We start from the raw sequence: 13,219 nt of genomic DNA on the forward strand, positions 1-13,219 counted from the left end.
TAATTTATAGCAAGGCATTTTTGTTGAAAGGTTTTTGCATTAAGTTATTGATATGTGTCATATTTGAACCAGTATCATTACCATGACTGGCAGAAAGTGTTTCTCATTTGCCCAGAGTTATATACTGCTCCACCATATTCACAAGGACATTCCATTTGGCGGATGCATCTGTCACCACCTCTTAAATTATCAAGGACAGTGCCTGAAAGGGAACAAAATAAGTGGTTAAAAGCAAAATACTGCATAAGCTGGAAATCTGAAACAAAAACAGAAAATGCTGGAAAAACTCAGCAGGTCTAACAGCATCCATGGAGAGAGAAACAGAGTTAATGTTTCGAGTCCATATGACCCTTCTTCAGAGCTGAAGAGAAGTGGAAATGTGATGAAATTTATACTGTTTAAGGGAAGTAGTGCAGGTGAAGCTGGATAGACAGCCAGCGATAGGTGGGGACAAAGGAGAGATTGACAAAGATATCATGAACTAAAGGACAAAGGGAGTGTTAATGGTCATGGTAAGGGCTAAAAAGGTGCTGATGGATGCATAAAGGTAAGAAAGCGGAATGCTTTTTTAATCCCCTTTTATCTACATTTATTTTTATTTTTTATCCCACTTATTTTTTTTAAATTAATTTATCAATGGTTTTATCCCCTTTTTTTATCCCCCTTCTATCCCATTTTCTACCCTTTTATCCTCATCACCGCTCCCTCCCCCACCTCATCCCACCCCTACAGGGCCATCTGTTACTTGTTCTACAATGTTCTTTCACACAATGCTACCCTAGTTCTGCTATTATCACATTTTGCTTTCTTACCTTTACGCCTCTATCAGCACCTTTTTTAGCCCTTATCACGACTATTAACACTCCCTTTGTCCTTTTGTTCATGACATCTTTGTCAATCTCTCCTTTGTGTCCACCTATCACTGGCCGTCTATCCAGCTTCGCCTGCACCAACCCCCATAAACGTACAAATTCCATCACATTTCCACTTCTCTTCACCTCTGAAGAAGGATCACACGGACTCGAAATGTTAACTCTGTTTTTCTCTCTCCACAGATGCTGCTAGACTTGCTGAGTTTTTCCAACATTTTCTGTTTTTGTTTCAAAATAAATAGTTAACTACATTTGCACATAGCACAAACAGAATGCATGACCTTTATCTGAAGATATCCAACCTATTTTACTTTTCTTTTTGGCAATGTTTCATTGAAGAACTTTCCCAATGGAAGTAGGCATTCTTCAGGCAGGTGCAACATGAAAGCAGCAAACGCATTGAACTAAAACAATTTTAAAGGAAAAGAACCTATGTAGGACTGCACACTCACACAGCCTGTTCCCATTTACAAAAATACTTTAATAAAAGAAAAATACTGTGGATGCTGGAAATCTGACATAAAGACGGGGAGTTCTGGAAATACTCAGGCCTGGCAGCATCTACAAAAAGTGAAACAGAGTTAACATCTCGATGTTCAGGTATGACTCTTTTTCAAAACCAAAGGGAGGTAGAAACATAAATACCTGGAAAAGCTCAGCAGGTCTGACAGCATCTGTGGAGAGGAATACAGTTAACGTTTCGAGTCCGTATGACTCTTCAACAGAACTAAGGAAAAATAGAAAAGAGGTGAAATATAAGCTGGTTTAAGGGGGGGTGGGACAGGTAGAGCTGGACAGAGGGCCAGAGATAGGTGGAGATAACCAAAAGATGTTATAGACAAAAGGACAAAAAGGTGTTGAAGCTGGTGATATTATCTAAGGAATGTGATAATAAAGGTACAGATAGCCCTAGTGGGGGTGGGGTGGGGGGAAGGGATCGAAATAGGCTAAAAGGCAAAGATAAAACAATGGATGGAAATACATTTAAAAATAATGGAAATAGGTGGGCAAAGAAACATCTATATAAATTATTGGAAAAAAGGGGGATCGGAAAGGGGGTGGGGATGGAGGAGAGAGTTCATGATCTAAAATTGTTGAACTCAATATTCAGTCCGGAAGGCTGTAAAGTGCTTAGTCGGAAGGTGAGGTGCTGTTCCTCCAGTTTGCGTTGAGCTTCACTGGAACAATGCAGCAAGCCAAGGACAGACATGTGGGCATGATAGCAGGCTGGAGTGTTGAAATGGCAAGCGACAGGGAGGTCTGGGTCATGCTTGCGGACAGATCAAAGGTGTTCCGCAAAGCAGTCACCCAGTCTGCGTTTGGTCTCTCCAATGTAGAGGAAACCGCATTGGGAGCAGCGAATGCAGTAAACTAAATTGAGGGAAGTGCAAGTGAAATGCTGCTTCACTTGAAAGGAGTGTTTGGGCCCTTGGACGGTGAGGAGAGGGGAAGTAAAGGGACAGGTGTTGCACCTTCTGCGGTTGCATGGGAAGGTGCCTTGGGAGGAGGTTGAGGTGTAGGGGGTGATGGAGGAGTGGACCAGGGTGTCCCGGAGGGAACGATCCCTGTGGAATGCCACCAGGGGGGGTGAAGGGAAGATGTGTTTGGTGGTGGCATTATGCTGGAGTTGGCAGAAATGGCGGAGGATGATCCTTTGAATGCGGAAGCTGGTGGGGTGATAAGTGAGGACAAGGGGGACCCTATCATGGTTCTGGGAGGGAGAGGAAGGTGTGAGGGCGGATGCGCAGGAGATAGCTGGACACGGTTGAGGGCCCTGTCAACCACCATGGGTGGAAAACCTCGGTTAAGGAAGAAGGAGGACATGTCAGAGGAACTGTTTTTGAAAGTGGCATCATCAGAACAGATGCGACGGAGGCGAAGGAACTGAGAGAATGGGACGGACTCGAAACGTTAACTGTATTCCTCTCCGCAGATGCTGTCAGACCTGCTGAGTTTTTCCAGGTATTTTTGTTTTTGTTTTGGATTTCCAGCATCCGCAGTTTTTTGCTTTTATCTCGAGGTAGAAACATGATGGGTTTTATGCTGTTCTTATTGGGGACCAGAATGAAGAGTAAAGGGGAGGTTTGGGATAGGGTAGAGGCTGAGAGAGATTAAGGGCTGGATTTTCATGTTAGAGGTGGGTAGTTGGGGTTAGGAAATTTCCCGGTTTGGTGCGCCTGCCTTGGGGAAAAAGTGCCTGGAAAAGTGTGATTTCCACTCAGCGGGAGGGGTTTAAAAAGCCCGCCTCAGTTTTATGGGACTTTGTCCCAGTTGTTTTATTCAATATAAGGCTTTCTAGCCCTCACCCCACACACCCCCCGCCCCCCCACCAACCCACTTCACATCCTCCATCCATGTCATGAGTCTCGCTCCTCACCGTTCTAAGTGAAGCAGTGATTTACTTGTAATTCTTTCAATTTAGGATACTGCATTCGCTGCTCACAATGCGGTGTCCCTTAAACTGGGGAGGTCAAATCCAGATGGGGTGATTGCTTTACAGAATACTTCAGCTGAGTTGGCTAGCGTGACCTCAAGCCTCTGATTGCTTGCCATTTTAATTCACCACTTTTCTCTCATGCTCACACCTCTGTCCTTGGCCGGCTGCAGAGTTCCAGAGAAGCTAAACGCAAGCTTAAGAATCAGCACCTCATCTTCCAGTTTGGCACTTTACAACCTTCTGGACTCAACATTGAGTTCAACAGTTTCATGATTTTTGTCCCAGTTTGATTCTGCTTTTTATTTTGCCATGTGCTGGCTTGGATCTTGTTTTTCATGTTTTTGCTTTCTGGTAGAGCTGTTCATTATTCTGGCATTTACATTCGCCCTAGACAAATACTTTGTTTCTTTACTATAACCATTACCAGTTCCTTTGCCTGTTGTTCATAGCACCTTTGGAATTTAACCTCTCCTGCCTTCTACCCTATCCCAGACCTTCCCCTTTATTCTTCCTCCCACTCCCCCCTTTTGATGGCATAAAACTTATCAAATTTCTACCACCCTTCAGCTCTGAAGAAGAGTCATATTCGACTCGAAATGCTAACTCTGTTTCTCCCCCCACCCCCGCAAAAGCTGCCACATCATATTTCCAGCACTATCTGTTTATATTCCAAAAATACTTTGTTCCAATTCCACAATATCTGATGCTAGCTACCTGGAATTTGACACCTGAGTATTTTTAGTTATAACATTACACAAGAATAAAATGTTCTTAAAGGGGAAGCACATTGTTTCACCTTAAAAACAGGGCAAATGGTCTGAAAATTGCCTGCTACAAACTTGATTCAGTCCTTTCAAAGTTTCTTTTAAAGGAAATCTCTTTGCTGCACTTGATCACAGGACAGCCATGTTGAACAATGGATGTGTGTTTGCTTCAACAAATCTTTCAAAAAGAGAAATGAGAAACAAACTCATGGATGTCAAGGAACAAATGGAAGATGGATTCAACCTTTTCCTATTGCCACCCTTTTTGTTGAACGTACACTTTCATTCCAAGCCAAACAGTTTAAAAGGATTTTTAGTTTCCAGAGTTGCACTGGGGCAACCATCGAACCACATTAGGTAAAATGTATTCCAAAATAAAGTTGAACTGTCAATAACTATTCCATAAAACTACCTTCTGGGCAACCACAGGTATTTACACACTGATCGCACTGTTGCTGAGGTTTTGGGTCGGTACAGGTTGGCATGCAGACAGGACCACATTCCATGTATATCCGATTCCCAGGACAGGTGTGTGGATCTGAAAAGGAAAAGTTGTTGATTTTACCATTTGACCTACACACTGCTGTTCAACAGCTCACGAAAGATTGCGAAAAATAATCTTATTTGTCTGTTTATTCAGGCAATGGTCAAAATAATTGTAGCACTTCTGTTAATTTTTAAAAGAGTTTGGTTCAATTTCTGACTGACCCTGCACAGATAACTTACCACACCCTGTGGATTCCCTCCATGCCTTCCACAATGAAGAATCAGAATGTACACACTGATGTGACATTGCAACAAAAGTCGCGCAACTACATTGCCCGGCTTCTTTACAAGCGCAAACATCTTTCTGACACATCTCCAAGTACTTAGCTTGAATGGCTGTGTTGGTACACGACGGGAAAACGTTTGATAGTTCTGAGCAGACCTGAATGTAAAAAAATAAAACAAGAGTCAGAAATATAATTAAATGAATAGAGTTCCCAAAATCAGCATCTGGGGCTGCAATAAACAAATTGAGATCAGGGGTGATTTTGCTAAAACCCATCTTCGATTGCGGAAATAGATTGGAGGAACAAATTAGCAATGTTTTTCAGTTGGGAAGGTGATCATTGATTAGCGTTAAGACATCAGCCGCTGCATCACAGAGGCCGGGATTTTCCGTGCCTGCTGGCAATGGGCGTGTTCGGTGGTGTGAGCAAACAATTTGGCGAGAAGGCCAAAAATCGGTTTCACGAAGTTTGCGATCGTCGGCTCCACCTGCCAACGGCGGGCCGCGTTTCCCACCATCGGGCTTCGGGGCATCGGGGACCTCATTATAATACAGCAGTATATCATTATAAGGTCAGCCCGCCAGACTTATCCCCAACACCGCACCCCACCCACCCCCCGCCCCGCTGGATCGCCTGCCCATGTCGACGTGATTGCACACCGACGTGTTTCATAACAGCATATAAAAGGTGTGCATTTGGCGGTCTGCACTTTGAGGGGAACTTGGAGGTGAGTATACAGTAACATTGCAGAGCAGTCACCCGAGTCGCCTGTTGGACTTCAAGGTTGAGGTGCTTTGGGGTTGGGGCAAGGGCTGGTCTGTGGTTGAGGCAACTTTGTGGGTGGGGTGACGGGGGCAGCCAGGGATGCCCTGCGGTTGAGGTGACTTGGAGGGGGAGAAGGGCTGTCCTGCAGTTGAGGCTCGTTGGGGAGGCAAGGCCTGCTCTGTGGTTGAAGTAGCACTCAAGCACGTGCGGGGTGGTGGTGGGGGTGGTGGCGAGGGAAGCGGCCATGCATCAGGCAAACCTAGTATGAAGTGACCATTCCTCTGCAGCCGAGACAGTTCAGGCACAACAGTACAGCCTTGCAGCGCGGGTTAGGAGAACACCTGCGCCTGAGCTGACAGCACAGCATGCAGTCCAATGGACAAAGCTGCTGCCAATTGGTCGGGTGAAGTGGGGCGGAAATGGATGGGGTTTCGGGCAGCCATGCAGCGCACTAATCTCTGGCCATCCAAGTGGTGGCCAACACTCTCCGGGAATCGTTAAGGGACCTTCAGGCTTAACCAAGGCAGGTTCTTAGTACACCCATGCTAACCCACACGTCTCTCTCTTTCATTCTACAGAAGGAGCACATCAGGATCATAGAGCCTGGTGAACTAGCTGTATGCCTTGTGGCTTACAGAGAGCGGAGACAATGGAGAAGAGAGTGACTGAGGTGCCTGGCTGTGCAGAGGGAGGAGCAGCACCCTCAGGAAGAAGGGGTGGCTGGGGCTCCCGCACATGCTGCTGAAGAGCCACAGTGAGCCGTCGCTGGTCGGCGCCTAGTTGGACCCAGGGTCTATAGACATCGCTTTTCATTCCTACAGATGACCAAGAACCAGTGTCGCCGAAGACTGCAGAGTCTAGGGAACTGGTCAGTCACACCTGCCACCTGCTGCAGGATTTGGCGCCACGGGGACATGGAGGGAATCCACTGCCAGTGGCTGTGAAAGTGATGGTGATGCTCAATTTCTACGCCAGTGGCTCCTTTCAGGGCTCCACAGGTGACTTCTGTGGGATCTCTCAAGCCTCCACCCACAAATGCATCCTTGATATCACGGATGCCATCTTTGTGAGGGCACACAACTTTGTGCATTTTGCCTGGGACCGGGACAGCCAGGATGCAAAAGCGATTGGATTCACCCAGATCTCGGGTTTCCCACAGGTGCAGGGTGCGATCGACTGCACTCATGTGGTGCTCAGATCTCCATCGCAACACATGGTGGACTACATCAACTGCAAGGGATTCCATTCACTAAATGTGCAGCTGGTGTGCGACCACCACAAATGCATCCTGCAGATGTGAGCACAGTTTCCAGGGATTGTGCACAGCTCCTACATTCTCAGTCAGTCACAGATCTCTGAAGTCTTCCAGGATGCACAGAAGCTGCAGGGATGGCTCCTTGAGGACAAGGGTTACCCGGAGGGGACATGGCTGATGACACCCATGTGGTGGCCTCAGGCAGCAGCAGAGCGACGGTATAATGAGGCTCATGCTGCAGCTTGCAACTTGGTGGAGCAGACCATCGGGATGCTGAAGGTGAGGTTTCAGTGCCTGGACCGGTCTGGTGGAGCCCTGCAATACAGTCCACAGAGGGTGTTATGCAACATCGTCGTCTGCTGCGCCCTTGACAATCTGGCACTGCAACGGGGAGAGGAGCTGGCTGAGAGGGAGCTGGAGATCTCCTCCGATGAGGAGGACACCAATGGAGATGAAGGTGAAGAGGTCCTCAAAGGCGAAGATGACACAGATGAGGCCCTCACATTGGCCATATGAGGCCGGCGAGCTCGGGAGGCCCTCATAGCTGCTAGATTTGTGGAGGATGATGACGACATGCAGTGAGAAGACCCCATAGATCCTCACGTTGTATTTGTGAATGTTTGACTCCAGTCTGGCTTAAAGCAGCGCAAATACCCTATGTGAGAATGCTCCTATGGAGACGCAGTGGAGGCCCTAATAATTGCTTAATTGGAGCTTGCTTGTACTCTGTGATCAGGGTCATATAGAGACGCAGCCACGAAACTTTAAAAGCAGCTGATGCTTTGTCCGCCTTCAGCAACTGAACCCTTCAGGAGCACAGCATCAATGGTCACAGGTACTAAAGAGACAGGGGCCAGACCCACCTTAAAGGTACTGAGAGCACACAGAGAGAATGAGCGAACTCTGTGGTGCCTGCCCATTACATTCTGGCAGCAATGACCAGCACCGCTGAGGTGCAGGCATCAGTAATGTCTCCAGAGAGTGTGAGGCTGGACCATTGCTTTGGTCTGAAGACTGCACAGAGCTCAGGGAAGAGGCTCTGGACTGAGACACCTACCTTTATCTTGTGCAGAAAGGTTTCACATCTGAGTGACAAGGACTTTGCTCATCAGAACAAGGGGCCATAGGCAGGGAGACATTCTTGGTGTTTACTGACAATAGTGAACAGTATGTACAAGTAATTAACACCCGTGCACAGGCTGCAACAACTTTCCTAACCCTGCCGCTACATCTTGTTGCTCCCTGGACATCCATGGCAGAGGTGGAGGCAGCCTGCTGACTGTGACGCCCTGTCTGTGATGATCTTGGCGGGTGTCCTCTGGAGGGCTGAGATTTGGAGGGCCCCGGCCTGCTTTTGGGGTCCTGCTGTGTGGCAGTGGCACCCTCCTCAGCCTGTGGAGCTGGAGCTGCTGAGGCTGCAGGAAGAGGGGAGTCGGATGGGCTGGACACTCCCAGAGTCACCCGGATGGATGGGCCCGGGATGTGTACCTGCTCCCTATGGGTGCGCAATGGCACCTGGCTGACTCCATAGAGAGGGGCAACTGGAGTGGGATCGAGCTGCCTCGCACCCCTATCGTGTACACACTGTTGGAGGACAACTATGGCATCAGTGATGGAGTTGAGCCGGCGCAGCAGTGCAGGAGTGACATCCTGGACCAAGGTCTCCATAGCGGCCGCCATCCTGCCAGTGTTGACCTCAGTGTGTTGCAATGCCGGCGCTATCACCTTAGCCTGAAGACGGATGGACACTTCCATCGTGCCTTGCAATCTGAGGAGTGCAGCGGACATCCCTTCCTGATGTTCCCTAGCTTGCCTTTGCAGCTCCAGCAACTGTGACATGACTGAGTCCAGAGGCTCATCATCTAACTCGGACTTAGCAAATTTATGGCCTCCAGCATTCCTCCAAGTGCCAGGGACCTGGAAAGTCCCTGCCGCCGCCTGCAGTGGATCAGACAGTGTAATGTGTTCACCAGATTGTGATTCCGAGGCTGTTATACCACTAAGTCCCACCAAGGTGTGTGTCTCAATGCTGGTGGAGGGTGTGGGTAAGCGCGGTATCGGGACTTCAAGGAGGGTGCCTCCAGATTCCCCTTCAGAGGTTTCCTTGGGGCTTGATTGGAGGACCTAGGTCGTTGTGGTAAAGTGGAGTGCTCTGTACCTTTAAGAGAATGTCGTTAATTGACCATGTGACTGTATTGACCAATCGCTACAGAGCGCGAGCTACTTTGGTAACAGGAATTATGGAGTTGGTGTTAGTCCTCTTCTTAATTCCAATAAACTACCAGTGTTTGTTCAGTTAATCGGTCTTTCTGCCTATATTGTTTCAAGCAACAACTAATGTGTTAATATCAAGGGCACAGCTTGCGTTCGGCAGACAAAGCGAACCTGATAACCAAAAGGATAAAAGTTGTGGACTCCGTCAGCTGTTTCCCAGATGTGCCTATGAAAGCAAGGAGAGGTAATTAGTGCATGGCAGTGACCAGTGAAACAGGACACATCAGTCACAGCATGGTTGTCTGATGGATGTTGCATTGCTGGATCCACACTGGGTAGATCACCGCCGACCTTACCGTCAGCACAGGACTGGTCCAGATACTCGCCGGCCAGCTGGATGGCTCTGTTTTCAAAGTCCGTGAGGACCGTGATTTCAGGCATTCCTCCACCGGTCTGTGACCTCTCCCTCTTGTTGTGTGCCATCTTGTCCTGCATAAATAGAGGCGGAGAGAGTCAAAGCAGGATGCTTGCCAGGCCAAATGTAAAGTATGCCTGGCCTGTGTGGGTGGTCAGTGGTCCCATGGGTGGGATGAGGACAATGATGGTGAGTGTGAGAGAATGAATGGTGACGCCCCTTGAACCGGCAGTGAGTGAGGGCCCTGTGGATGTGTGATGGGTTTATGAGCGTGTGAGCTGAGAGTGATGAGAAGAGGGCCTTACCCTGGCAGAATGTAGGAGATCACTCGTCCTCTTGTGGCACTGGGTGGTTATCCTCTTGAAGGCCATTGGCGCTGACCACCGCTGCCACTGCCTCCCAAGCCTGGTTGGTCACGTTGCTGCCCATCATGCAGCCAGAGCAGGGGTATAGGACATCACGGTGGGCCTCCATGACATCCAAACGGCATTCCAGTGATGCGTCATTAAACCTGGGGGCTGCAGTTATTTTGCCTTCTGTGGAAATCTCCCCTGCAGTCGTCCTGGGCTGGAACCACTGAGATGTGTGCACGCGGCTGGACCTTAAATATGGCGCCGGGCATGGTGAAGCGGCGGGGTGATGGCTTGGTGGGCGAATGAGAGCCCGCCTGCCAAGGAAACGACATGTTTCCCAGGAATGCATAATTAATGCGGCAGGCTTGGGACGATACTGCGTGAAAAGCCTCCATTGCGGCCAGCGAGTAAAACATCCTTTGCAGCTCCAGCAACTGTGCCATGACTGAGTCCAGAGGCTCGTCATCTGATTTAGTGCAAATCTGGGATAATTCCGCCCAGAGTCTGAGTGCTGCAAAAAGCTGTGTATTTAAGCAACAATCCTTATTACTTAGCATGTGCATAATATCTGCATCAGCTGATTGGAATTTAGTATTAATGGATAAGAGTGCAAAAGATCTGGCAATAATATTACCGTGACTATAGGTAAAGTTTGATATTGTATAATTCAACAGAAATTAATGGCAATTCAAAAGATGACAATTGTAGAGATTTGAATGGCAATAAACTGTCTTATGGCAATAGGGCTGATGTATGTAAAACTGCAGTTTGGAGTTTGTAAGATCAATTTGTACTTCACATTATAGGATGCTCAATGCTACCCCTGGCCAGCTAGCAATTCTTAAGAGGCTACACAGTGGATCTATCTGAACTTGTCAGTCAGAATCAAAGCAAGCCTTAGAAATACTGGAGTTAGAAATTTGCCGAAAATTGACTTTGTTATACAGTAAATGAAACTGGAAAGAAGGAATCACACAATGGGGAGAAAGCATCATGCACCACTTCAGGGGACTGACAAAACAAACACATTTTAAACTCTTTTTAAGGCATGGTGCCCTGTGCAGCTTTTAAATGATACTCTCTTCCATATGAAGAACAGTAATGTGTTATACTTCAAGGACATGTCACATTACAATACACAAAAACACCAAAATGAAATATAATTTATAAAATAATCCATATCTCACTTCAAAATGAATGAGTTTCTAATGTGTTAATCACTTTTTGAATAAAATGCTGTAAGATTTTACTATTTGAAACCAAAATTAGAGTGTATTTGCATATTAAAAGACAGCTGATAAACATTAAATGTTGTCAAGGTATCTGATAATTTACTGAAGGTTGTGAGTGAGACTATTGCCAATAATATTACAAAATGATAAAAAAAATATTTAAAGATAATACTATGGTAATTTCCACACATGTATGACCATCAGAAATGAGTTTCTAGTATATAACAAATGGTGCAACAAAAAATAATTGTAGCATAACTATATATTCTTGTGTACAGGCAGACACTTGCCTTTTGGAAACCTTACTTCCTGTTGTCACAATTTTGTGCCAACATATAACATGGTAAATTTCTATGTCAACATTTACCATCTGATTTTCCTAAGACAACAGCCACAGTGGATGCTATAGCAACTAGATTTATTGCCCATCCCTAATCGCTGTCTTCTCCCTGCACTACCCACTATCAAGAAGCTTGTTGTGGAGCTCTTTCAACAATTTATAGATTTTCCAAAAGCCCAGCTGCTTCTCTAACATCCTTCAGGGAAGGAAGCCTGACTGTGTCTGAAGTAGTTTAGCAAGTCACTTGGTTATAAAATAAATTACTAGAAGTAGCTCCACCATCAGCTTCTCAAAGTGGGGATGGGCTATAAATGCTTTGTGACACCTGTGATTCAAATAAAAGAAAATACAGATTTAACCTGACTGCTCATTCTTACTCCATTCACATTTGTATGTTATTTTATTCAGGAATTGTGATACTCCTGAAGCATTCTCTAGTACTGTATGACTTACATTAGCTGATGGACAATTAGTTTCTTCAGGGAATGTGGTGGTGCAGGAATCATACTCAAAATCCAGTTTGTGGAGGCGGGTATAAGCAGCATCTACAAAGTCCAAATAGAAAGTGAACTTAATTTCTTCTCAATTCAATGACTTAAATTATTTTTAGGAATCTTGAAACATGGTAGAGCTGGACAGAATCTTAAATAAGATTAAGATTTATTTATAGAGTAGAACAAAGAGTATTTATTTTTTTTTTACCATAGGTTGTTGGGAAACTTCCATCAAAAGCTCCACAAAGCCCACATAGTTTCCCTTGATATTGAGCATCAACTGTTATCTGAAAATGAGAGAGACATTTTAAACATAAAACTAACAGGTGGAAATCTTCACATTGTTTGACAACTTTATCTCCATTGCATCAAACGAGTATACTATTAGAAAATAAAAGCCTTTCTTTCAAGGAGGTGAATCATTATAACTCAACAGGAAATTGCCTCTCTTCACTGTGTGTCAGTGACATTAAACATAGGCCTGAATTTTCCCATCGGTGATTTGAGGCCTGCTCGCCGACAGGAAAATGATGTGGGATGACGTTCGGAGGAACCCCCGACATCATCCCGGTCCTTTTAAATTTTTAGGAAGGCGGGTGGACAGCGAAATCAGCTGTCCGCCCGCCGACCTGTCAATGGCCAATTGAGGCCATTGACAGGCTAATTGAGGCCATTGACAGGCTAATTAACCTTGTCAAAGACCCTGCCCGGCCAACCTTAAGGCTGGCGGGCAGGCCAGGAGCCCCAGCGGGCTCCTGATAATACATGAAACCTCATCCACTGGTGGGATGAGGGTTCATGTCCGTTTTTAGGAACTTTAATACATTTTATGTGATATTTATTAACATGTCCCATCTCGTGTGACATTGTCGCATGAGGGGGAAGTGTTAATAATTTTTTAATTTTTCTATTTTTAAAGTTTTTTGGACTGTCAGTAATCTCCCTGAGACAGCACTTAGTCTCAGGGAGCAGTGCGCATGCGCGAAAGAGCGCACTTTGACAGATGGGGATTCCCTCCCCCCACCCCCCGCACAGCAAGCGCATAGCGCTTCCCGTCGGGCAGGCCGCTGCGTGGGCCTTAATTAGCCCGTCCACTCAAAATGGTGGCAGGCCCCGTTTTGGTGGTGGGGGTTGGCTGTCCGCCTGCCGCCGAGCCGGTGGGGCCCGCATGCCCATCAAGGGCAAAATTCTGCCGATAGAGAGGAATTTAAGGCCTGAATTTTCAGCTCAGCGGGTGGGTGCGGTTGGCTGGCCCAGGAGCGGTTGGGAAATGGACCGCCATTGCAGTCGGTCTCAATTTCATGC

General features: G+C 46.6%; 1 protein-coding gene across 1 annotated transcript in view; it reads right to left on the bottom strand.

Annotated features, from left to right (window-relative positions):
- LOC144687400 (uncharacterized) overlaps positions 1–13,219 on the bottom strand; it is a 190,303-nt gene that overhangs the window by 153,544 nt on the left and 23,540 nt on the right. The window contains exons 6-10 of the mRNA XM_078553465.1: positions 12,123–12,201; positions 11,874–11,965; positions 4,800–5,001; positions 4,486–4,611; positions 82–202 (exon numbers count right to left, since the gene is read on the bottom strand). Of these exons, the coding sequence (XP_078409591.1) occupies positions 82–202; positions 4,486–4,611; positions 4,800–5,001; positions 11,874–11,965; positions 12,123–12,201 (620 nt within the window). The remainder of the gene's footprint in view (positions 1–81; positions 203–4,485; positions 4,612–4,799; positions 5,002–11,873; positions 11,966–12,122; positions 12,202–13,219) is intronic.

The sequence above is a fragment of the Cetorhinus maximus genome, chromosome 12 (genome assembly GCF_964194155.1).
Source record: "Cetorhinus maximus chromosome 12, sCetMax3.hap1.1, whole genome shotgun sequence".
In the NCBI taxonomy this organism is placed as follows: domain Eukaryota; kingdom Metazoa; phylum Chordata; class Chondrichthyes; order Lamniformes; family Cetorhinidae; genus Cetorhinus; species Cetorhinus maximus.